This window comes from Cibotium barometz, chromosome 54 (genome assembly GCF_041138505.1).
Source record: "Cibotium barometz isolate CiBa-2024 chromosome 54, ASM4113850v1, whole genome shotgun sequence".
Taxonomy (NCBI): domain Eukaryota; kingdom Viridiplantae; phylum Streptophyta; class Polypodiopsida; order Cyatheales; family Cibotiaceae; genus Cibotium; species Cibotium barometz.
Genome location: NC_141099.1, coordinates 3,619,614 through 3,644,039, shown reverse-complemented (window position 1 = coordinate 3,644,039; position 24,426 = coordinate 3,619,614). Strand labels below are relative to the sequence as shown.

At 39.0% G+C, this 24,426-nt stretch overlaps 1 protein-coding gene across 1 annotated transcript; it reads right to left on the bottom strand.

The window, feature by feature from the left end:
- Positions 1-23,189: 23,189 nt before the first annotated feature.
- LOC147607781 (uncharacterized) lies at positions 23,190-24,143 on the bottom strand. Its single transcript, XM_086789718.1, has one exon. The coding sequence runs from the start codon at positions 24,029-24,031 to the stop codon at positions 23,465-23,467; it is 567 nt and encodes a 188-aa protein (XP_086645844.1). The 5' UTR covers positions 24,032-24,143; the 3' UTR covers positions 23,190-23,464.
- Positions 24,144-24,426: the final 283 nt, after the last annotated feature.

Sequence of the window (24,426 nt, the reverse complement as noted above, 5' to 3'; positions counted from 1 at the left end):
TCCTAAGACTCTCTTCTTTCATGTGTCTAGTTCATTTTGTTGAGCTCCCAAAATGTCTTTATTATTCTAAAGTTAATTGGCCTTATTATCCTAAGTTCATGCATCCATATACACTCTCATATGATACAAACCCGTTATTTATTATCCCGAGTTCTACCTTACGAATTCCTTATTCCATATGCCCATGTAATATGCTAATTCATAAATTGTCATGGACAAATGTAAGGGGATCAATCCTTTGTGCGATCTAACCTATGAGAGCAAGATGCATAACCTTGGCATCCTCTCCTAGAATACCTTACTCCACATGAATCTTGCACCAATTAACTTCTATTTACTCATAGAAACACTTGTTGAATTTGGGTATCGTTAACCCATCATATATATAGTTCTATATCAAAATTTTTAACTTAATCTCTCGTTTATAATCTTCTCATAATCTCTATAATACTTCCTAACACAATCCCTATGTTAATCTCTAGCATACTCCCTAACATATTCTTAATTAAACTTTGATTAAAGAATCAATGATCTCTAGCTTAATTCAAAACAATCACAACTTGGGCAACCACTTCATAGTTTGGGTATTCTAGGCTTCATGCTGGCCTCATTCTCACCTCTTGCATTGATATAGGCCCATCCTATTGGGTTTCCCCCTTCCATGATTTGGGAAGAGAAGGGTCCTTGTTAGTTAGGGAAATCTTTTCTCATGTGGCCATGTTGTCTGCTCTCTAACCCTGTTATCCCTGTTTCTTGACATTGATTTTACTCTAGCTCACGATTCCTCTTAGCCCAAGCAAGGGTGGGCTTGACATTCCTCTTGAATTAGGGGACCTCTTCCTAATATCCTTCTCGACACTTTCCATATAAAAAACTTTATCATGGTCTCTGGCCATAATTATGGTTTCTCATAATTATTGATTTTACTCTAGCTCACGATTCTTCTTAGCCCAAGGGTGGGCTTGACATTCCTCTTGAATTAGGGGACCTCTTCCTAATATTCATGGAAGGACTCACGTCCTTCTCGACACTTTCCATATAAAAAACTTTATCATGGTCTCTGGCCATAATTATGGTTTCTCATAATTATGGTCTCCGGAACCTAACTCTATCTCGTAGGGGAAACATAATTATTCTAATAGGAATCTATTCCTCCGATGAAACGGCACTCAATGTGTGTGATCGTGGATAGAACAAGTTCACACTTGGTTCATGGAAGCTAATGCCTTTTTCCTCTTTTCTTTATGAGTCACGGCCACCACCTCATCTCCTAAAATGAACATGTTTGGGCGCTATTCTATTACAAATGGTAGATGATAATTATGTTGGAAAGTTACCCAACTCATCGGGTCCACCCATCCATCATAGGATGGTGCATCCATTCACACACGCACCAAATCATTTTTGTTATCCAATTAGGTCCTACCACACTGTGAAACATATAAAAACAGGTTCTTTAATTATTTCCCATCACTGATTCATTAAGATATTTCTCCCAAAATAGCTGAAAACAAATGGATCTTCAAAGACAGTAATAACATTATCACTTGCTCATTACATTATTCACGTGCTCCCACGCAACCCTCCTCGCATAACATGGGCGGCATGGTTCTTGCGGTAGCAATTATTCCTAGAGGGGTCTAGAACTACGAACATCACTCACCCGCTTGGTCACGACTACTACTAAGTGGGTCCCCAGTTCCCTCATTTTGACGTGGCGGTGATGTTTAAAATTCAGAGCCCCCACGGAGTCCCACCTACCCCCTTGAGGGGTGTGCCCCTTAGTTGGCTTTTATTTACACCACTTGCCTCTCACGCTCGGAAGCAAGCGGCTGATCCACTCCGAGAATCTAGTGGGTCGTTCCCGAAAACGGGAGGACAGCTTTAGGGTGGACCGGCGACAACCAATGAAACAAGAGAAAATACAATTCCATCGCATTCACAGAGCAAACAAGACAAAACAGTCTTTTCAACTTGAGATTGCGATACGACATTCTTTATCATAATCTGAGCTTTAGGGTGGACCGGCGACAACCAATGAAACAAGAGAAAATACAATTCCATCGCATTCACAGAGCAAACAAGAGACAACAGTCTTTTCAACTTGAGATTGCGATACGACATTCTTTATTAAGGCATTTGTCATTGTTTCATGGATGATACACCCTTCTTGCTCTTTTTTTAGGCAAGTTTTTGTGTAGGACTTCCTCATCTTACTAGGTCGTGTAATGCAATGGTCTATGCAAAACTTAAAGAGCGTTGCTAACCTGGATGAGATTGACAGTGTTAGGCACTTTTTGTGAAACCAAAAAAAGTGCACGTGGTATTTGGAAAGACTTGCCAATTCGTTCACGGATGGTGGAAATGATTATGCTATGTATATATTGTGAATACGTTCCTAGCGGGGTAACTGCCACATACATACCTCACCGAGGTGTTAGGACCTTGGAGGTGGCACCATTGGTGTTATTTGGGTCTTAGACATGCTTTTCATGCTTTTGGCATGTACATACGTGGAATAAAAGGTGGCGAGATGCCCCTTGTGTTGGCACGATGGGTTGCATGTCGGTGATGCCTATATATAGAAAACGGGTGTGCATGATCATCAAAGATCACTCCCAGATAGGAGGTTTTGGGGGAGAGGAAGACCGGAGAAAAGGAGGCCCGATGGCCTATGCATGGAGGAGGGGGATGAAAGTATGGAGGACGGGTTCCTCATGTAAAAATATGGCATCTTGGAGGGGCATGAAGAGTTTCTTGAATTTGATTGACGTGCTAGGTTGAAAATTTGTGCACAATGGAAGTTAGAATTTTGCATGCAACAGCTAGCTGGATGTTGTTCATGTCTTGTCTCAGGAACGGAGCGAAGGGATTCGAGGAAAGGTGTTGGAAGTTTGCCTTAATGTTTTGAGAATTTGGGAATGATTAATCAGGTACAGGTCCATGGTTTGTTTTGAGGGTGGCCTTCAAGGCTTGTTTGACGTGTGCTATTAATTCCAAGCCATGGCTCTTCAGTTCGCATGGCAGGGTCTTTTGGATTGGCGTGTGCTCATAATCCCCAAAAGGTTAGGCTTGAGTGGAGAGAAAAGAGATAACCTATTCTGATTTATGGGTCTAGCTTATGTTGTGAGTTGTTTTTCCAACGGCAAGGAGGCTAAGCTATAGAGGTGCCCCACTGTTGGCTTCCCTTGAGAGAAGTCATGGCTCAAAATCTTCCAAAGTTTTATGGCCTCCCACAAGAGGATGCTAATGTTTTTGTAGAGCAATTAGAGGTGGAGTGTTTGATCCGTGGTATACAGGATACTGGTATTTTGCTACACTTGTTCTATTATAGCCTACAAGATGAAGCTAGGAAGTGGTTGCAAGCATATGAAGCCGAGGCTCAAGGTCTAAATCCATCAATCCAAATTGACTATAATAGGGTGAAGCATGCCTTTTTGAATGAATATAGGAAGGTGGAGGAGGCGGAAAGGATATGGCATCAAATCCTCAACTATATGCAAAAGGACATGCAAGGTGTGGATGATTACCTCTTGCGATTCACTCGTCTTTGGGATCGATGGTGTAGAGCTCTTGGAAATGAGGTTCCACCCACTATGTTGAAGAAGGATTGCTTTGTGGAAAATCTCAAAGAAACCTTGAGGTTCAAGGTGAAGTTGAAGAGGCTTGCTGCATTTGATGATGCCATAGCTATCGCCAGGGAGAAGGAGTGGAAGCTTGAGAAGATGAATGAGCATGGAAAGATAAAAAATATACAAATGGAGTGAAGGGAAGATGAAAGAGAAGCTCAAGGAAATGGAGGGCAAGGTGAACATGCAGCTCAAAGATCAGGGGATCAAGAACAAATGCAACTCAACATGCAAGACATGATGAATATGATGCAAGAGTTACGGGGGAGCTTTCCAGGAGAATGATGCTCCTCCCAATGGAGCAGGATGTGGTGGTGGACGAGGCATGCTTGGTGGAAGGAGGTTTGTCCCTACTTGCTACAATTGTGGGGAGTTGGACATCTTAGCACCTATTGCAACATGGCACAAAGGATGGGAGGTGATATGTATCCACTTCCACAAAATGTTCCCAATAGAGCCAATGATTACGCGGTGGGTATAAGAGGAGAACATGTTGAAAATGGGGCTCATCAAGCACAAGCAGCAGGTCCTAGTCATGTTGGTGTGGTTCAAGTTGAGCAGAAGGAGGCTGACATGATGCCTTTGGGCAAGAGGGAAAGAGCAGGTACCAATGGTGCAAGCCCAAGTAAAAAGAAAAGTAAGGAGAAAGAAGGTGGAGTGCCAAGGCAAAGAGGAGACCACGTAGACAGTTCCAGGTGCCAGACCTTTGGACGGTTCCAAAACTTAAAAGACAATGGAAGTCACTCGTGAACCCCATTGAGAAGGAGCCTAGACGTGGATCTATCAAGGTGCTGTCTCTTGGTGAGCTACCCGACATATGTCCACCGACATATGTCCAACTGTGGATGCATGGTATAAGGGTAATATGATGGGTGAAGCTTACATAGATGGGGGAGCTCAAGTTTGTGTCATTAAACAACCATGTGTTGAGAGATTGGGACTTGTCATGTCACGAAGTTCAAGGTTTAGGATTTGGCTTGCTAACCATGCAAAGGTAAAGTGTTTGGGCATAATCAAGGATTTGGAAGTGGATGTTTTTGATGTCAAAGCTTTGGTGAATTGCCATGTCATGCCCGCTGGACTTGGTGCATTTCCCCTTATCCTTGGGAGATCATGGTTAAGAGCTGTTGGTGCTATTCAAGATTGGAGGCATGGTACCATCACCGTGTACAATAGGAAGGGAGGCAAAAGAACATTTGATATGGCAAGTAAGCAACCCTTGGAGATTGAAGACCTAGATGAAGACGGTGAAGATGAAGGCTCAAGTGAGTATGATTCAGGGGAGAGTGAAAGCACTACTACGTCCATATCAGATAGTGAAGGTGAGGTATCCTATCTACTTCTTGAAGATGAAGAGAGAGAAGATGCAAGGATGTCACAAGTCATGAAAGATGAAGGATCTTCAAGCTGCTTTGATCAACTAGAAGATTTGATGCAACCTAAGGTGGAGTCATCCACAAAGGAAGAGATCTTGCAAAAGATGTTGTGCCCAGATCTTTCACAAGCTGAGAAGGATGAATATATGTGCATGCTTAAGAAGTTTCCAAACCTTTTCATCACATCATACCAAGAGATAAGAGGTTTCAAGGGTGATTATGTGAAGATACAACTCAAGGAAAGGGCCCAACCACCAGTGAGACAAAAGTTGAGAAGATTTGGCCGGGAGCAAATGGTTGCACTGCGAGAGGAGGTGGCTATTACAAGCAGGCTTCATTTATCCTGTGGATAATGCAAAGTGGGTAAGTCTTGTTGTGGTTACTCCAAAAAAGGATCGTGCCATTGGAGAATCTGTGTTGACTACAAGCCATTGAATGCTGCTACCAAGAAGGATCCTTATCCTCTACCTTTCATTGATGAGGTTTTGGATTCAGTAGAGCAGGTTATGAGAGATATAGTGTGTGTGATGGCTTCTCTGGGTACTTTCAGCTTCTCATTTCTCCAGAGGATCAAAAGAAGAAGTCACCTTCATTACTCCTTGGGGTTGTTTTTGTCATCGTGTTCTTCCTTTTGGTCTCACAAATGGTTCAGGGGAATACCAAAAAAGGGTCAATTGGGTATTTTCACCTTTTCTTGGGAAGTTTCTCAAAGACTTTATGGGGATGACTTTTCTATCTATATTGCACGATTTGAACATTGCACGAAGCTTGAAATGGCTTTGAGGAGGTATGATGATTGTGGAGGCCAGCTCAACCCAAAGAAATGTCATCTAGCTCAACCAAGAGTCAAGTTTCTTGGCCATGTCATTTCAGAGAATGGCATTGATGCTAATTCAGAAAACGTTGAGGCATTGCTACTTTTGCCACCTCCTAAGGACACGAGACAATTGGCGACCTTCATCCAAAAGGTGAAGTATATGTCTAGGTTTAGGTCTTTGGCATCACAGGTCTTATATCCTTTGCAACAAGCAGCCAAGGTTGACCCTTTGGATTGGACCCATGAATGTGAAGAAGCTTTTGACCAGGTCCAGGAGCGTTTCAGTACCTTATCTACCATGCATGCCCCTGATTGGAACCAAGAGTTCTATGTGAATCCATCAGTAGGTGAGGATGCCATTGGTGCTATGCTTTTGCAAAAAGGAAAGGAGTTAAAGTACATGAGGCCAGTGTATTGTGCTAGTAGGGTAAAGACACCTTCAGAAAGGAACTTCTCTGAGGTGGAGCTTGTGATGGTAAGTGTAGTATATGCTTGCAGGAGGTTTAGACATTATCTATTGCATAGGCCGTTTACCTTCCTTACAAGCTATTCCCTTCTTCCTTAACTCTTCAAGAATTCAAATTTGTCTAAAACGGTGATGAAGTGGATGGTTGAGCTGCAAGAGTTTGAGTTCTCATTCTTGGTTGACGAAAGCACTCGAGCAACCTTGGCAGATTTGTTGACATACAAGGAGAGTCCTCTCTTGATCAAGGAAGAAGTTGTGTGAGGAAGCCAGAGGTTGAGACGTCCAGGATTGACAATGCATTCTTGATGTACTTTGATGGTTCATATATAATAAAAAGAGCTATAATGCGGCATCAGGTGGTGTGGTGATCTATAACCAGCATGGAATATTGGTTAGGAAGCAGGGTTTAAATATCGATGCAAAGAGCAATAATGAGGTAGAATATGTAGCTCTTGAGAGTGGATTATGCATATGCATGCAGCTTGGGATTCGTCGTTTGCAGATAAAAGGAATGCATTACTTGTGGTAAAGCAAGTATTGGGAGCTTGGAAGAACAAAATCCTAGATTGAAGAGCTTATGCATGCGTGTGAAGCAGTTACTTAAAAGGTTTGAAGCCTGGAGCATTCAGCATATAGACAGGTCCCAAAATGAGCAGGCTCATGAAGCAGCACAAGGGGTGATAACCAATGTGTTTGTCATAAGGGTGGAAGGACCATTGTATCATGGGAGGGAATCTCTCTCCAAAGAGGCTGAGTTCTTGCAGACAGGTGTTTTACCAAAGGAGGCGTTGCCATATCCAAGAAATATGCATTTATGAGGAAAGCAAGGAAGTATGTGTTGCATGATGATGTCTTGTACATGAAGAGTACCATGGAAGGAGGAGATATACAAAATTTTGGAAGAAAACCACGAAGGTGCATGTGGTGGGTCACTTTTTTCCATGAAGGTCATGTTGCATAAAGTATTGCTTGAGGGCTATGTGTGGCCCAGCATACAAAAAGATGTGCATCATTAGTGTAGATCATGCTTGTTGCCATGTCAAAGGATGGGCAAAAGGGTATTGAATCCCGAGTTGAGGAATGTTATGTTGGCTTATGATGTGTTTGAGAAGTGGGGACTTGATCCGATTGGGCCATTGCGCCTACGCGACTGGTAGAGGAAAGGTAAGTGTAGTATATGCTTGCAGGAGGTTTAGACATTATCTATTGCATAGGCCGTTTACCTTCCTTACAAGCTATTCCCTTCTTCCTTAACTCTTCAAGAATTCAAATTTGTCTAAAACGGTGATGAAGTGGATGGTTGAGCTGCAAGAGTTTGAGTTCTCATTCTTGGTTGACGAAAGCACTCGAGCAACCTTGGCAGATTTGTTGACATACAAGGAGAGTCCTCTCTTGATCAAGGAAGAAGTTGTGTGAGGAAGCCAGAGGTTGAGACGTCCAGGATTGACAATGCATTCTTGATGTACTTTGATGGTTCATATATAATAAAAAGAGCTATAATGCGGCATCAGGTGGTGTGGTGATCTATAACCAGCATGGAATATTGGTTAGGAAGCAGGGTTTAAATATCGATGCAAAGAGCAATAATGAGGTAGAATATGTAGCTCTTGAGAGTGGATTATGCATATGCATGCAGCTTGGGATTCGTCGTTTGCAGATAAAAGGAATGCATTACTTGTGGTAAAGCAAGTATTGGGAGCTTGGAAGAACAAAATCCTAGATTGAAGAGCTTATGCATGCGTGTGAAGCAGTTACTTAAAAGGTTTGAAGCCTGGAGCATTCAGCATATAGACAGGTCCCAAAATGAGCAGGCTCATGAAGCAGCACAAGGGGTGATAACCAATGTGTTTGTCATAAGGGTGGAAGGACCATTGTATCATGGGAGGGAATCTCTCTCCAAAGAGGCTGAGTTCTTGCAGACAGGTGTTTTACCAAAGGAGGCGTTGCCATATCCAAGAAATATGCATTTATGAGGAAAGCAAGGAAGTATGTGTTGCATGATGATGTCTTGTACATGAAGAGTACCATGGAAGGAGGAGATATACAAAATTTTGGAAGAAAACCACGAAGGTGCATGTGGTGGGTCACTTTTTTCCATGAAGGTCATGTTGCATAAAGTATTGCTTGAGGGCTATGTGTGGCCCAGCATACAAAAAGATGTGCATCATTAGTGTAGATCATGCTTGTTGCCATGTCAAAGGATGGGCAAAAGGGTATTGAATCCCGAGTTGAGGAATGTTATGTTGGCTTATGATGTGTTTGAGAAGTGGGGACTTGATCCGATTGGGCCATTGCGCCTACGCGACTGGTAGAGGAAAGGTCTACATCCTCACTGCTGTGGACTACTTGTCAAAATGGGCAGAAGCAAAGGCAGTGAAACGAGTCACTAGCAAGGATGGGGGGAAGTTTGTTTATGAGGAGATATGTTACAAGTTTGGTGTGGCATTGGAGTTCCTATCAGATAGGGGTCCCGAATTCTGTGGGGAGTTAGTTGATTACCTTTGTGAGAAGCTACATATACAACACAAGTATACCACTCCTTACTATCCACAATGTAATGGCTTAAATGAAAGGTTCAATGGAGAGCTAATGAGGATACTCACAAAGATGACTCAAAGTCATGGCAAAATGTGGGATTTGGAGCTTCCATGTGCCTTGTGGGCTTATAGGACATCGATGAAGACAAGCACAGGTTTTTCTCCGTTTCATTTGGTGTCTAGCAAGCAGGCCCTGTTACCCATTGAAGTGGAAATCCCACCATTGAGGCTGATGTGTGAGTTGGGCGAAGAAGGTTTAGATGCATTCCAAGAGAGGATGATGCATCTCCAATGTTTGCATTTGAATAGAAACCTTGCTTTAGAACATTATGAATAGGTGTTGAAGACAAACCAAAAGAAGGCAAATGAGATGTTCAAAGACAAAGGCATCAATAAAGGGAACATGGTATTACGGTATAATAGCAGGTTGGACCATACATTTCAAAAGAAGTTCCAAATAAAGTGGGAAGGACCTTTCTTGGTTGTGGACAAATTTGCAAATGGCACTTACCAGCTTCTTGACTTGGATGGCAATTGGCATGGATACCGTGTGAATGGTTTCAGGCTGAAGCAGTATGTTGCTCGTTTGATGTGCATTGTCAAAGATGAAGATATGCTTGAAATGGAGGATCTAAATATGGACGTTGTCATGTGTGTGGATGAGGTTTCTGGGGAAGACATGCACTAGTTATTTGCCCTGGAAGCTTCTGCTTATCATGAATGATAAAGCATGCTAGGGGGAATGGCGAGATATGTTAGGCACTTTTTGTGAAACCAAAAAAAGTGCACATGGTCTTTGGAAAGACTTGCCAATTCGTTCATGGATGGTGGAAATGATTATGCTATGTATATATTGTGAATACGTTCCTAGCGGGTGAGTGCCACACATACATACCTCACCGAGGTGTTAGGACCTTGGAGGTGGCACCATTGGTGTTATTTGGGTCTTAGACATGCTTTTCATGCTTTTGGCATGTACATACGTGGAATAAAAGGTGGTGAGATGCCCCTTGTGTTGGCACGATGGGTTGCATGTCGGTGATGCCTATATATAGAAAACGGCGGGTGTGCACGATCATCAAAGATCACGCCCAGATAGGACGTTTTGGGGGAGAGGAAGACCGGAGAAAAGGAGGCCCAATGGCCTATGCATGGAGGAGGGGGATGAAAGTATGGAGGAGGGGTTCCTCATGTAAAAGATTGGCATCTTGGAGAGGCATGAAGAGCTTCTTGAATTTGATTGACGTGCTAGGTTGAAAATTTGTGCACAACAATGGAACTTAGAATTTTGCATGCAACAGCTAGATGTTGTTCATGTCTTGTCGGGAACGGAGCAAAGGGGTTCGAGGAAAGGTGCTGGAAGTTTGCCTTAATGTTTTGAGAATTTGGGAATGATTAATGAGGCACAGGCCCATGGTTTGTTTTGAGGGCTCCCTTCAAGGCTTGTTTGATGTGTGCTATTAATTCCATGCCCTGGCTCTTCAGTTCGCATGGCAGGGTCTTTTGGGTTGGCGTGTGCTCATAATCCCCACCAAAAGGTTAGGCTTGAGTGGAGACAAAAGAGATACCCTTTTCTGATTTATGGAGTCTAGCTTATGTTGTGAGTTGTTTTTTCAAACGGCAAGGAGGCTAAGCTATAGAGGTGCCCCGCTATTGGCCTCCCTTGTCAACAACGATGATAGTGTCTGCGCGCACGGTGGCGTTGCTTGGTCTAGCGCGGAGACGTTACTTGGTCTCGGGATGTTATTCGCATCCACGTGCATGTTTGGGTGCCATGACTTGAAAACTCATAAGATTAAGAAAAAGTGCACCTAACGCTACACATATGTGCCAAGAATTCGGCCTCAATTTGACGGATTTTGTGCAAAAAGCGACATCTTTAAGTGATGCTAATTTGGTTCCTTATTCGATTTCGCTAAATTTCAACCTTTGAATGCCTACTTTAGCAGAAACAATGCAAGTTCCAGCAATTTATGCGAAGATGTGATTAATCGAAAGCGTGCTTAATTTTCCAAGTCAAATTTGTACAATTCGGGCCAAAAATGCATGATTAAGAGTAAAATAAAATGAATTAGAGTGGGATTAAATCAAATTCTGTGATTCATGCATAATTTAGCTTAACTTGATTTATTCATAATTTCCTAAGCATTTTACTAGCTATAGAGTAATTATGGAGTGAAATTTACACAATTTCTTGCATAAAAGAGTGGGAATTTAAAAAGAAATGTCAATTTCTGAAAGGATTTCAGAAATTAAGATTATTGAATCACTAATTTGCGTAAGGAAATTAATATGAGAGTATTTACTTAATTAGAGAATAGTTTTAATGCAAGGTCGACAAAACAACGCATAAATGGGATCAAGCAATAAATTTTTACCTTAACGTGTAAGTACAACAACTTTCTACCAAAAACGATATGTGGGAGGACTCCACCAACGTCTAAGGGTATGCACAAGTGTCAATGAAGATATATATATACATCTCAAGGTCTAGAATCACCTTGAGGCTACTTGCTGCCTTCTTACAGTTTCCCTGTGTAGAGACCTCGACAGAACCAACAAATTGTTTTGGCCATAACTCTATGATAAAAACCCTGAATATGGTCATGTAGCCAGTGAAAAGAACAAGAAGGCATCTGGTCTACAAGCTGACGTAGGTAGAATAGGAAAAAAAAACGTGTGTATATAGCCGCAAACTTGCCATCTTTAGAAATGCCTTGCTTTTCCATATTTTTAGTGTGCATGGACTCTAAATATGTAAAAGTACTCTAAATATGACCTCTTATCACGTGAATTCAAAATTATAATTTTTGAGATATTTATTTCATAATAGATCTATTCTTATCTTCTTCTTTCTTTTCAAATTTTTGGAACTAATATTTTTACTCTATCACTTTCTTAATGTTTCTAGTCTTATAGTCTCTCTCGAAGTGCACTCTCTTTGTTATCGTTTACATGTCTTGGAAAGAATCCCACTTAAAAATTAGAGATGTCCTCATCTCGCGAGCTGGGGTAATCTCTAAGTAAATCCTCCTCTATCTCCCAAAGTGGTGTCCCCCCACTGGGTAGAAATCTTCTTTTATCTAAACATTGTTCCTAAGACTCTCTTCTTTCATGTGTCTAGTTCATTTTGTTGAGCTCCCAAAATGTCTTTATTATTCTAAAGTTAATTGGCCTTATTATCCTAAGTTCATGCATCCATATACAACACTCTCATATGATACAAACCCGTTATTTATTATCCCGAGTTCTACCTTACGAATTCCTTATTCCATATGCCCATGTAATATGTAATTCATAAATTGTCATCGAAAAACTTAAGGGGATCAATCCTTTGTGCGATCTAACCTATGATAGCAAGATGCATAACCTTGGCATCCTCTCCTAGAATACCTTACTCCACATGAATCTTGCACCAATTAACTTCTATTTACTCACATAATGCCTAAGTGGTTTAATCTCCCACCATGAGAATGAAAATAGCCTTCCATAAGCTAAAGTATGGTAGCTCAAGGCTCCAAGGTTCATTCAAATGTCAAATGTCAAATGATCAAAAGATACAAATGAAGGTCCATGAGCCCCTTTTATAGTTGATCCCATGCCCATGCCCTATCTAAGGTTCCTACTTCCTTACACCATCCAACACCTACAAATTTTTGAATCAATGTGAAAGCTATGGATTCTTGAGCGACCAAACAAAAATACATACCTTTTTCTTAATACTAGATAGAAAAGGTAGTTCACTACTTTCAAGAGTGAAGGAGCGATTCAAGTATGTTCTTTAAGTTAATAGCAGATGGTTCTGAACTAAAAGTGGTAGGTATAGCCGATTATTCATATGATTCAGCCTACAATGTAGCAATCTCAACCAAAATTGTAATAATTAAATCATCTACTATTGTGGAATTGCTCTCACGAGTGTAGTTGTTCAAACGATCCGACAACTGTCAATCACCGCATCACCATAGCAGCCATCAATGTGTGATGAATATAATCACACGTTTATGTGATCATCATTTTTATTTACAATCATTTTCAAGTATAATCACTCGATTCTTCTATCATTTTCAAGTATAATTACCCGATTCTTCAATAATTTTCAAGTATAACACCCGATTCTTTCATCATTTTCAAGTTTACAATTGGTCAATTCATCTCTTGAATCATGGGTTTCTTTGATCGACCGATTCCACTCTTTGATCGTCAAATTCCACTTCCTTGAGCTTCCTTGAGACGATCCTATGTTGTAGATTCTACTTTTTGTGATTAATCAATTCTACTTTCAAGAGGGATCGTCCAATTCTACTACTAATTTTCAGTAGTTTTCATATCAATTCTTTTTGCAACTTTCCTTCTCAAACTTACCAATAGTCAGGTATGGCTAATAACTCTGCAAATGATTTGTTTGGTATTCTTTCCAAAGCGGATGAATTAGATGGGTCGAATTACTCCCTATGGAGCCTTATGGTAAAAAGTGTCCTTGTTGCAAAGGGCTTATGGGGGTCTTATTAGTGGTGATAAGTTGTGCCCTAGTGTAAATTGCATGCAATTTCTCTTGCTACTCTTCAAAGGAGTCAAGTCCAGTAGATCTAGTCTTAAGTCCTTCAAACTACTATTGACCAAAGAAGATAGGATTCACATGATGCTTAAGCTTTGGCATTGATTGCCTTATTAATTAAAAAGGTCTATTATTTTACACATTTTCTCTTATAAAACGTCCATGCTTACTTGGAACACTCTAGAAATTATATATGAAGCTAAAAATGATGCATGAGTCGCTTTTCTCAAAAGGCAACTTGATAATGAGAAAATTCAAAGAAGGGATCTATTAATGAGTACTTAACCAAGTTATACGACCTAAGTGAACAACTTCTCAACATTGATGAGATCATTCTTGACATTACCCTTAACTCTTTGTATGAATGTTATTTGGGTTTTAATACTTGTCTCTATCATTCTTAGAGAGGCAATGTACAACTCCTCTTACCTATCAAGAGCTTATTAGCGTATTGTTGTAGGAGAGAAAATCCATAAAGAATGCCTATGGGAGTTCTAGTAGGAGTGATCAAGTACCTTTTAGCGGGTGAAAATTTTTAATGATGAAAGATCAATTCAAACAAAACTTTTGAGACTAAGGGTGATTCCAAAAAAGCCAATGAAGGTGACTTGTTTCATATTGGAAAAAGCCTAGCCATACAATTAAAAATTACTTCCAACTTTAAAATAGGAAAAAGAAGAAAAAAGGATCCAACAAAGGTTCTGGCAATTATGCGTTAACAATTAGAGTTTAAAGAAAGAGGACTCTAATGACAACTTTTCATTAATGGCTATTTGTAGTTATAATTCTAAACAAGATGTATGTCTCAGTGCCACTATCTCTAACAGTTGATTTCTTGTGCTTCTAAGCACATAACTTCTCAAGGAATTTTGGTGAAACATATAGAGACTGTGCAAGGTAGTCACACTATTACGTGTGCCAATAATGCCTCTTACCTTATCAAAGGTATTGGTGAGATAGTTCTCACTACTATTAGTGGTGAGGATCTTTATCTTTAGAAAGTTCTTTTTGTTTTAGGAATTCGAAAGAATCTAGTTTCTATACCCACTCTAGTAAGGAGGGGTCCTAATGTTGAATTTATTGAACTTATAGATGATAAATGCATTGTCTGGGACAAAGAATGGGATAAACAAATTGCACTTACTTGATCTTTAACCACTACTAGTGGTTTATATAAATTAGACATATATGATAAGTGTGATGTTGCTTATCTGGTAGTAGACGACACTTCTAATGCAATGAAAGATGTCCAATTGTGGCATGCTAGTTTTAGCCACACTTCTATTGGTGGTTTGATGCTTTTGTAGAGACATGGGATGTTAGAGGGTATTTCTCAACTTGATCCATCACCAAGATATGTTTGTGAAGGATGCATCCTCATAAACATGGGATGTTAAAGGACCTTCCTCAACTTAATCCATCCTTAGTAAACATGGGATGTTAAAGGGCCTTCCTAAACTCAATTCATCACCAAGATACGTTTGTGAAAGATACATCCTTGGTAAACTTTCTTGCCAACATTTCCCAAAGAATGCAGCACAGATAAAGTAAATCACAAATTACAGTGATGTGTATGGTCTAATGAGAACTAATTCTTTGGGAGGAAACTTATATTTTGTTACATTCATTGATGACTATAGTAAGTATGACTGATCTTACCCTATGAAGAAAAAACAGAGGTATTATCTCATTTTCAACACTTTGTTGCTATAAATGAAAATCAAACTAGCTTAAAAGTTTAACTCTATGTTCTCAGAAAGAGGGCGAAAATATATATCTAATACATTTAAAGAGTTTTTGACACAAAAAGGCATATACAACTCCTTATACACACCATAACAAAATAGTGTTGCTACTTAGAGACAAAATGAGATTCTCATAGAGATGAATGGATGACTAAAGGTCAGTAGCTTTTGCACAAGTTTTGGATGGAAGCAGTTCTTTGTGCTACTTATGTGTTGATGAACAGGTGCCCAACTAAAGCTCTAAAGACTAGCTCAATCGAAAACCTAATGTTGAACACATACGTGTTTTTGGTTGTTTGGCATATGCATATGTGCCAACACAAAGCAAAACTAAGATTGATGACAAGGTAGTGAAATGCATTTTTACTAGTTAGGTAGCAATGCAAGGTTGACGATAATGGAGGTATGGCCACTAACATCCCTCATATCATCACTATTAGGTTCTATGGACGTATATCTCTACTAATTCTCTCGTGAGATCCAATTGTACCCTCTCTCACTCAAGGGCTTGTAGTTGCAGTTGGGCCTCTTGCAACCTATTCTCTAGGTTCATCTCTTTAGAGGTAGGCAAGAACATCCTTCATGTCCTCTGAGCATTCATGCAATGTTAAAATGGATATAAATGATATGCTTTTATGGTTTTATTTGCTTGTTTAATGCCTAAAAATCAAATACATAAACCAAAAGTTTAAAAAACATTGATTTTTCCTCGTTTTTCTCATTTACTCTCCAACCTTATCCACTCCTCTATCACACACATTGCTTCAAAAAGCCATGCATTGGAAAAAGGGATTGAGGATGGACATGGAACTCAAAAAGGAGTAGAAAAAGAATCGGTTGGCAACACAAAAAAAGTTATAGCTTGCACAAATCCTTATAAGATTGCTCAAATCCTTATAAGATTGCTCAAATAATAAGATTACTCAAATCCTTATAAGATTGCTCAAATAATAAGCTATGCTTACTTTAACTTGCAGTTAGAGCTCGTATCTTTTAAATACTCCAAGCTCCACTAGTTGCTACTAGATTCTTCTCCTCCAAATCCCTTTCCTTGTGTAAGATACCTCTTATTATTTTAAGAAATAAATTAAGTAGATTTATTTTTATCGTTTATTTTAAGAGGAAAATATCAAGGAGTGGGAGTCAAAATAGGAACACCCATGAGAGAATATTGATTTGGATTATAAGCCTGCGAAATAAGGCTGAATAAATCTCTAGGATTATTTTCCAAGCAAGCTAGACAAGATTGGTGTGTACAAAATTTAAATGGAACCCTCTCATGTACAAAAAGGTCAAAGAGAGAAAATAACATTAGCAAGTCTTTAAAATAATTAAGTTACACAATAATAAATTGGATTTCTCATTAAATCGAAAGCATTAGAAAAAAAATCCCCTGGAAAAATAATAGGTCAATCTGTGCTCATTATAAATTTTTTAAAGGTTGAGTTAATAAATATCGAAGAGATAGTATTAGGACATAGGCAATTCATAAAGTAGGATATTTTTAGAGTTGGATCACTAACGATATGTACCGAGAGGCACTTGTTAAGTGGAAGGATAGAGAGGATGAAGCGTCCACATGGGAATGCTTGAGCACGCTTACTAAGAACTGTCTAGAGTTTGTTTTTGCGAACGAGAATTGATTTTTAGAATTTCTAAAGTACTAGTGTCTGGGTCTCAACAACTTTTTGTGTTTAATGTCGCACCCCTCCTAACTTAGTTGGACTTGACTCTTATGTCTACTACACCTTGCATAGGCGAATCGACTAAACTCTTATGCTCGTCTCTCCAGCACAAACGACTTGACTTGTGAAATATCATTTCTGTCCATGTGTATAACTGAGGTAAACCTTTTTAGGAATCATGCTTGGGTGCATTTTGGCCTTTTGAAACCCAACTCTTAACTCTTATGCCTTAGGCTCGTTTTGGCCCTTGGCAACTTGACTTTTAACTCTTATGCCATCGACGCATTTTGGTCTCCAATGACTTGACCTTTGAATCAGTTGCATACCTGATCTCATTCCTTTTTTCCCTCCCTATTGCTATGCTTTAAGCAATGACATCTTTAGCTTTCTGACTCTTTTTATATGTGCATATGATGAGGATCACACATATCCAATCATTCTAATCATCATCACAAATCGTTATTCTCCTAGACTATATCATTTAAGTTGTATGCTCCACAATATATATTTAAGGATCTTTTCCCTATTATACAAGCTATCCTTTATGGTATATTGAGTCCTTCATATGATTCTCTAAGTCCACCTCTCAATGTCAAAACCATATATGACTGCATACATCATCTATGCATTTACTTGTACATTTCACATCCCTCTTCAACTTTATATATAATTACCATATGCAATACTTCATCTTGTACATTACTTCACATATACATTGAGACCCATTCATCATCATGGGGATAAACAAACACATAAGCACAATTCTTATCTTTTTACAATTTATTTTATATAACCTATGAGCTTCTTAAATAGGTTAGTGACATGGATGATGCCACCCCCTAGTCAGGATTTTAATTAATTTTAAATTCTCTTCTCAATTACTTTTAGCCCTTATTTAGGGATTTTAATTCCTAACAAAACCACATCCTACCTATGAGCTTCTTAAATAGGTTAGTGACATGGATGATGCCACCCCCTAGTCAGGATTTTAATTAATTTTAAATTCTCTTCTCAATTACTTTTAGCCCTTATTTAGGGATTTTAATTCCTAACAAAACCACATCCTATTTCATGTCATAATCCCTATCATAATACCTGTCATAATCTCTATCATAATCCTTATTACAATCCCAATCACAATCTCTTCCATAATCTCTATCATAATCTTAATTTATATTTAATTATGTTAGAGCCTCCACTTAAAATTCCTTTTTGAGTTAAGTAAAGTTTAGAAATATATGAATATTTTCTTATTTTTACCCTTTTAAAATATTCCCTTCATATTAAGGTCATTTTTCACCCAGGTTCCCATTGGAAAACACACATTTGAGGCTAAAAAGTTCACATGCCTTTAGAGATATTTGCACCTTTGCATCTCCTCAACTTAAGGATATACCATCCATTAATATATGAAGACGATTCTCTATGTGTACCAATTATTAAGATTTGAGTCATAACATGTCCCCTAGTGTGTGAATAATCCTTAGATGTTCTTAGATATTTTTTGTATACTTGACATAAGCAATGATATCATGTACTTAGATATTATTTTGTCAAAAGACAAGCCCTTGTGCTTATAAAAGCATTATACTTGATGTATCCAAAAACACATCAATCAATCTATCATTGAGTCGTGTAATATTCTCTCTCTCTCTCTCTCTCTCTCTCTCTCTCTCTCTCTCTCTCTACATATCTAGTGCCATAGCTTCCCTCTTGCACATGCTTTCTCCTACACCAATATTATCTCTTTTATATCTATTAATTCAACCGATGAAAATAGGCCTTTATGTTCTTCCACTTGAGTTGATGGTGGTTTTAGCATGTGATTAGGCTCTACATGATTTCTCCATTCTGAACAAGAAACTTGTGTAATTTTTAGATGAATAAGTGTGACATTTTACTTTGTTCATTATAAAAAAGTATTCATCCAATAGCATCTATCCAATTTTTAATAGCTTTGTTAATCCCATTTTGGGTTAACTTAGCATCTCTTCTCTACACATGAGAGAAGGATTATAATAAATGCCATGTATGGCACTCTAAAATGTTGTATAATGAGAAAAGCTGGCCAATGACCAAGCTTACAATAAGTTTTTGAGGGCCATATATATAAAACTTTTTTTCATATTCAAAAACATAATCCTCCTTTTTGCTAATTGAGTCTTGCTTGTCTACTTGCTTTCTTATGCAGCACTAGTCTTATGTGAGAGAGATTTGAGTGTAGTATGTATGATTCTTGGAGCATGTGTCTCTCGTTTATTATGTTAGAGTGAGAGCAAGAGGGAGTAAGAGTGAGAGCCCTTATTTATGGGTGGTATATATGCGAAGCTCCTTGATGTGACACCAAGGTGTAAGATACCTTCTATTATATTAAGAAAATCAATAAAGTAGATTTATTTTTATCATTTATTTGAGAGGACAAGATTAAAGAAGGGGTCAGAAGAGGAACATCCATAAGAATATTGATTTAGATAGCAAGCCTAAGAAATAAGATTGAATAGATATCTGGGATTATTTTCTAAGCAAGTTGGATAAGATTGGTGTGTTTCCCTTCTAGAGTTATAAAAACATTCCCTTGAAAAAATAATGGTAAGTCTATGCTCGTTAAAAATTCTATATCTATTCTTTTATAGCAAGTAGACAAGCAAGACTCAATTAGCAAAAAGGAGGATTATGTCTTTGAATATGATAAAGGCCTATTTTCATCGGATATTTTTTCCTCTAGGATATAAAGACAAATGAATGAATTCCTAGAGCTTTCTCAGAAGGGGAAGACTATTGAAAATTATCATCAAGCTTATGAAAATCTTGTTTATTTTACTCCATCCATTGATGAGACAATCCTCCTTCATAAATTCAGGTAGAAGTTGCACTCTCCAATGGATACTGGTAAAAAATGCAACACCAACTTCAGTGGCCAGGGATTTTGCTAAAGTCGTTCCCAAGGAAGCTTCCTGGTTAAACAAATTACTACCTATTGCTTCCCTAAAGAGATCCTCAAATCCAGTAAAACATTTGTAATCCTTTCCATTTGATCCAAGAATTATCACATGCCCTTGATGACAACATTGACATTCAATTTTGAATGTGATTTTTGGATTTTACCCTTGATGACGACATTGACATTCAATTTTGAATGTGATTTTTGGCTTTTGTATATAGCCTTTGTATGTGTCTTTTGTGCATGACCACCCTTCGATTTTGAAGAAGAAATTATTATAAAAGGAGATGGTTTGTAATAAAGCAATTATATATGCACATGCACATGTATGGACATGAGCCTAGGCACATGGACCTTAGGTCCCTCGAGCATAGATTTAGGTATGAGTATATTGATTAGCTAGTGTGAAATAGCCAAGCACTATATAAGTGATCTTGGTCTAAACTATTATACCCTTTTATCACCTTTTACTATCATTTGATATGATAGACATCTTGTCTTCTTGGAGCTTATGCCCAAGCTTTCATGGCTGATTCATAGAAATCTTTCCATGTTTAGGTGCTACTCCCTAAGATGAATGGGACATGCGTGTACTCCATGCTAATGAATGTAAATGTTTAGGTCCTTTCATTGCAAAAATTAAAATGAAAATAACATAGTGCTATTATTGTGGCAAACCAGGACACATGGCAAAAGACTATTTTGAGCTTGCATAAACTTCAACCCACTATATATTCACATGACCAATGTATTTATGCCATATGTCAATATCTATAATGATATACATCCCATCACCATGCACAAACATAACTACCTTCACCTCAAGTATGTTCACATCTGAAGTAAACATCTTGTCATTTCTATTAAAAGCTTTGAACCCAGGTGTGATGTTGATTTTTAAATTCTTTCACAAAAAACCCTTCAGAATTGGATCTCACTTATAGACCATGCATGCTCAACCATTTGTTCAATAGAAACCAAGTTTTAAATATTTAAAAAATAAAGTATATCGACCAAGTACTTAATTTTGACATTTTACATAAACACTAACACTTTAAAGACCAATATGTGCAATGGAATACACAATATCATCACCTATTTCTAGGTAACTTAAAATTTTCATTTTTTGTGTATCTCTAAACCGCTCATTAGAATCTACATATCTGCATATCTCTAAACACTCACCATGACTGATCATGTGATTAGAAGAATCAGAATCCATATACCAAATATTTGATGATCGTGACATTACCCGAGATAAGATGAAAGAATTTTTCTAATGAGTTCAATGATTTCTTAAGAAAACAAAGAATCAAGAGTTCACATCATGCATATACACTTCAAAATAGAATGATATTGCAAAAAAGAAACACATTACAAAAGTGGATGTGCCTTAATATCTGTAAAGAATATGCCAAATTATTTTGAATAGAAACAATAATAACTATTATAAACAAGACCCTCACTGTAACTGTTATTCATGTATAGATATAAAACCAAATGTTTTACTTAAAAATAATTAGATATATTGTATATATACATGCTCCCAATGAAGTGACACTAAAAGTTAAATCCAAGACAAAGAAATACAAGACAAAGAAATACATCTTCATTGGTTATGCTTTGAAACAAAAAAGTTGCAAATGTTATAATCCCACCACTCGTGAAATACAAGTAAACAAAAGATGTCTTTAATGAGATAAGTAAATAGTACTATTCCACTTGTAGAGTAACAATCATAGATGCTTAGTGAATCTAAAGGATCCTCTAGTAATGAATCTAGTGTTAGTCCATGGTCAAACAAGTTAAAGACAGACACACAAGACATAGACACATGTATCATGCGAAAAGAAAAGAAAGGATATATCAACTTTTTTTAAAATTTATTAACAACTGATGGTGACTCTAGTATCTCAAACAGAGCCTTGGTGAAAAGCTTAACTTTCTATCAGTGACTCAAACAACTATGCACAAAACCCTATTATACCATTGACAATTAAGAACATTCAACTCGATTGTAAAAATGAGAATCACAAAGACCATCATTGCTATGATTACAAAGCAAGGGTTAAACTTTAAATCAAATAATATAAATAATACACTTGTGACAATTTACAAAAAAATATGCATGATGCAACCACTAAATTATAAGTCATGCACACTCAAATTTTATGTGCAAGTTATTTAAAGATTTTTATAGCTCGAAACAAATACCTTATTTAACATCTCGTATCAATTTAGTCTATTTAATCTTTTAAAAATAGAAAATCCCAACTTTCTATTCCTTTTATCCAATGTGTCAATTAGCATGCAACGTCTAGCAAATGACCAAAAAAAAAAGAGAATAATGATAGGATTTGTCCTTTAAACATAGTTTTTTTTAAAATCCTATTTTTAGCCTCATTTGCTTCAACCAAAACTTAAGACAACCATGAAGATGACAGATTACCAACCTCAACCTTGCTAAGGTGAAACTAAATCAAACAAAAATAACAAAGTTGTTCGAAAAATCTACTCCTCAACCAAATCACACTTCCACTCTAATCACGTACAAACACTCCCATGCACTCAAATCGTCACTCATCTCAAAGATGTATTGCAGAGTGGTATTCTGGAGCTCAGAGAGACGGCGTGAATAGTAACGTTGTAAGCTCAAAGAGGTACTACAAAGTGGTTGCATAGCTTGAAAGGATACTACAAAGTCGTTCTAGAGGTCAAACAGCTTGCAAAGATCAAATAGATGCTACAAAAGCCCAGACGGGTTACCTTGAGCTTAACAAGAGTTGTACTATAGAGCTCAAAGAAGTGCTACTGACCTTACAGGGATGCTACAAGGCTTGAAAACCTTACAGGGCTTTAATAGGTGTTGCAAAGGATCACTACAAAGCTCAAACAGATTCCATAAAGATTACAAAGATACTGCAAAGCCAAGATGGATGGATGTAAATCTCCACTGTTGTAATAAGACAGATGCTACAAACCTATAGAGTTAGAGAGGAGAAAGGGGAGAGATGGGGCAAGAGAAAAGACTCGCGCAACATATTAAGGGTTGTAGATAAAGGGGAGAGATGGGGCAAGAGAAAAGACTCGCGCAACATATTAAGGATTGATCTACAACAGCAGTATAGGGACATGACACATTCCACACAGAAATGATCGATCAGACCAGAAGACTAGCTTGGGGACAACCCGCTAGGCTGTATTCTCCGAACATTCTCAACAAAGAAGCCCTTGTGGGGTCGACACTTTACTCATGAGAAGACCAGCCCTACAATCAACTAGACACCATAGCGTGCCTTCCACGAAGAAATAATCGATCAAACCAGATAACTAAATTGCAAAACTACCAAGATTGGAAACAATGCAACAAAAACCTCACGATATGCACAGCTAAATGAACACACAGAAACAGAGCATCCCACGAGAGTCAAAATCTTCAAAAAAAAAAAGAGCTTATCCAAGAAAAACCACACAGTGGTGGTAATCGATAACCTTTACAGGATAAGACGTGCAGTAATCAGAACTAAGATAATATTTAGCTCCGATCTTCCCAGTCGGTCAACTGGGACCTCCGACCTTTACAAAACACAACTTTCTCGAAGCCATAGCAGCAAAACTTGTAAGAAACCGTGAGACCGTGTCGGATGAGATTGTGCGACTTCATCTCCAGCTGCTTCAGTAGGTAGAGAGAGAGTCCAGAACAGCCTTTGTTACGAGACAGAGGCGCTGCCTTTGAGGGAGGAGCTTTCAATTAAAATGGGGCCAGAAAACCTAGCCGTGGGGAGGCCCTGCTTCTGCAGCCAGCAACCGTCGTCAAAGTTCATGGCGTAGCTGAGTGCATCGTAGTGGAAGCCCGGCGGAGCCGCCCTCGAGCAGTTCATTCTCCGGGTCTCCGCCCTCAGCTTTCTGAAGAAGAGCTTCCAGCGCGGAGGCTTGTTGGAGAGACCGTCGCTCAGCACGGCCTCCCCCGACCAGGCGTCCGCGCCATTGCTGAAACCGACGCCCGTGTTGCCCTTTCTTCTGCTGCCCAGAAGTCTCCAGCTATCGTGCCACCCGGACTGCACCTGTTGTGTCTTTAGAGGCGAAGAAAAGCCATCTTTGCCAGCCGGCAAGCGACCGAATATCTCGTCGAAGTCGTAGCCGCAGAGGCTATTCCGGCCGCAGAGGCTATTCCGGCCGCAGAGGCTGCTGCAACAGCGGATGGAGATGGAAGACGCCAAGGAGCGCTGCCGCCGGAGGCGAGGAGAGGACGAGAGAGATTCTGCCGCAGCTCTCATGGCCAGGTGAAACTCACCAAACAAAAACTACACCAAGGAGGGAGAGGGCAAGAGAGAGAGACGTAAAATCCTAAAGTAATAACAACCCGCTGTAAAAAGCCCCTTGTGATCGAATTGCTCGCCGCCATGTGAGAGTCCATGCAATTTAAGCGAGAGAAGAGGGCGGCGCCCACCCTCAGCCTGGGCATCTGACGTGGCCCGCACAAATCCACCTGCAAATTGCGCGAATTACGAACACATTTTCGTGAAACACGAGATCTTTGGGTCCACCGGACACCTACCTACCTACCAACCCCAGATTCGTCAGGCCCAGTCACGGGAGTCGGGAGCCCGTAACCGTGACCACGCCCCGCATCGTCCGGCTAAGATCCCATCCAGATTCGATCTTCCAAAGG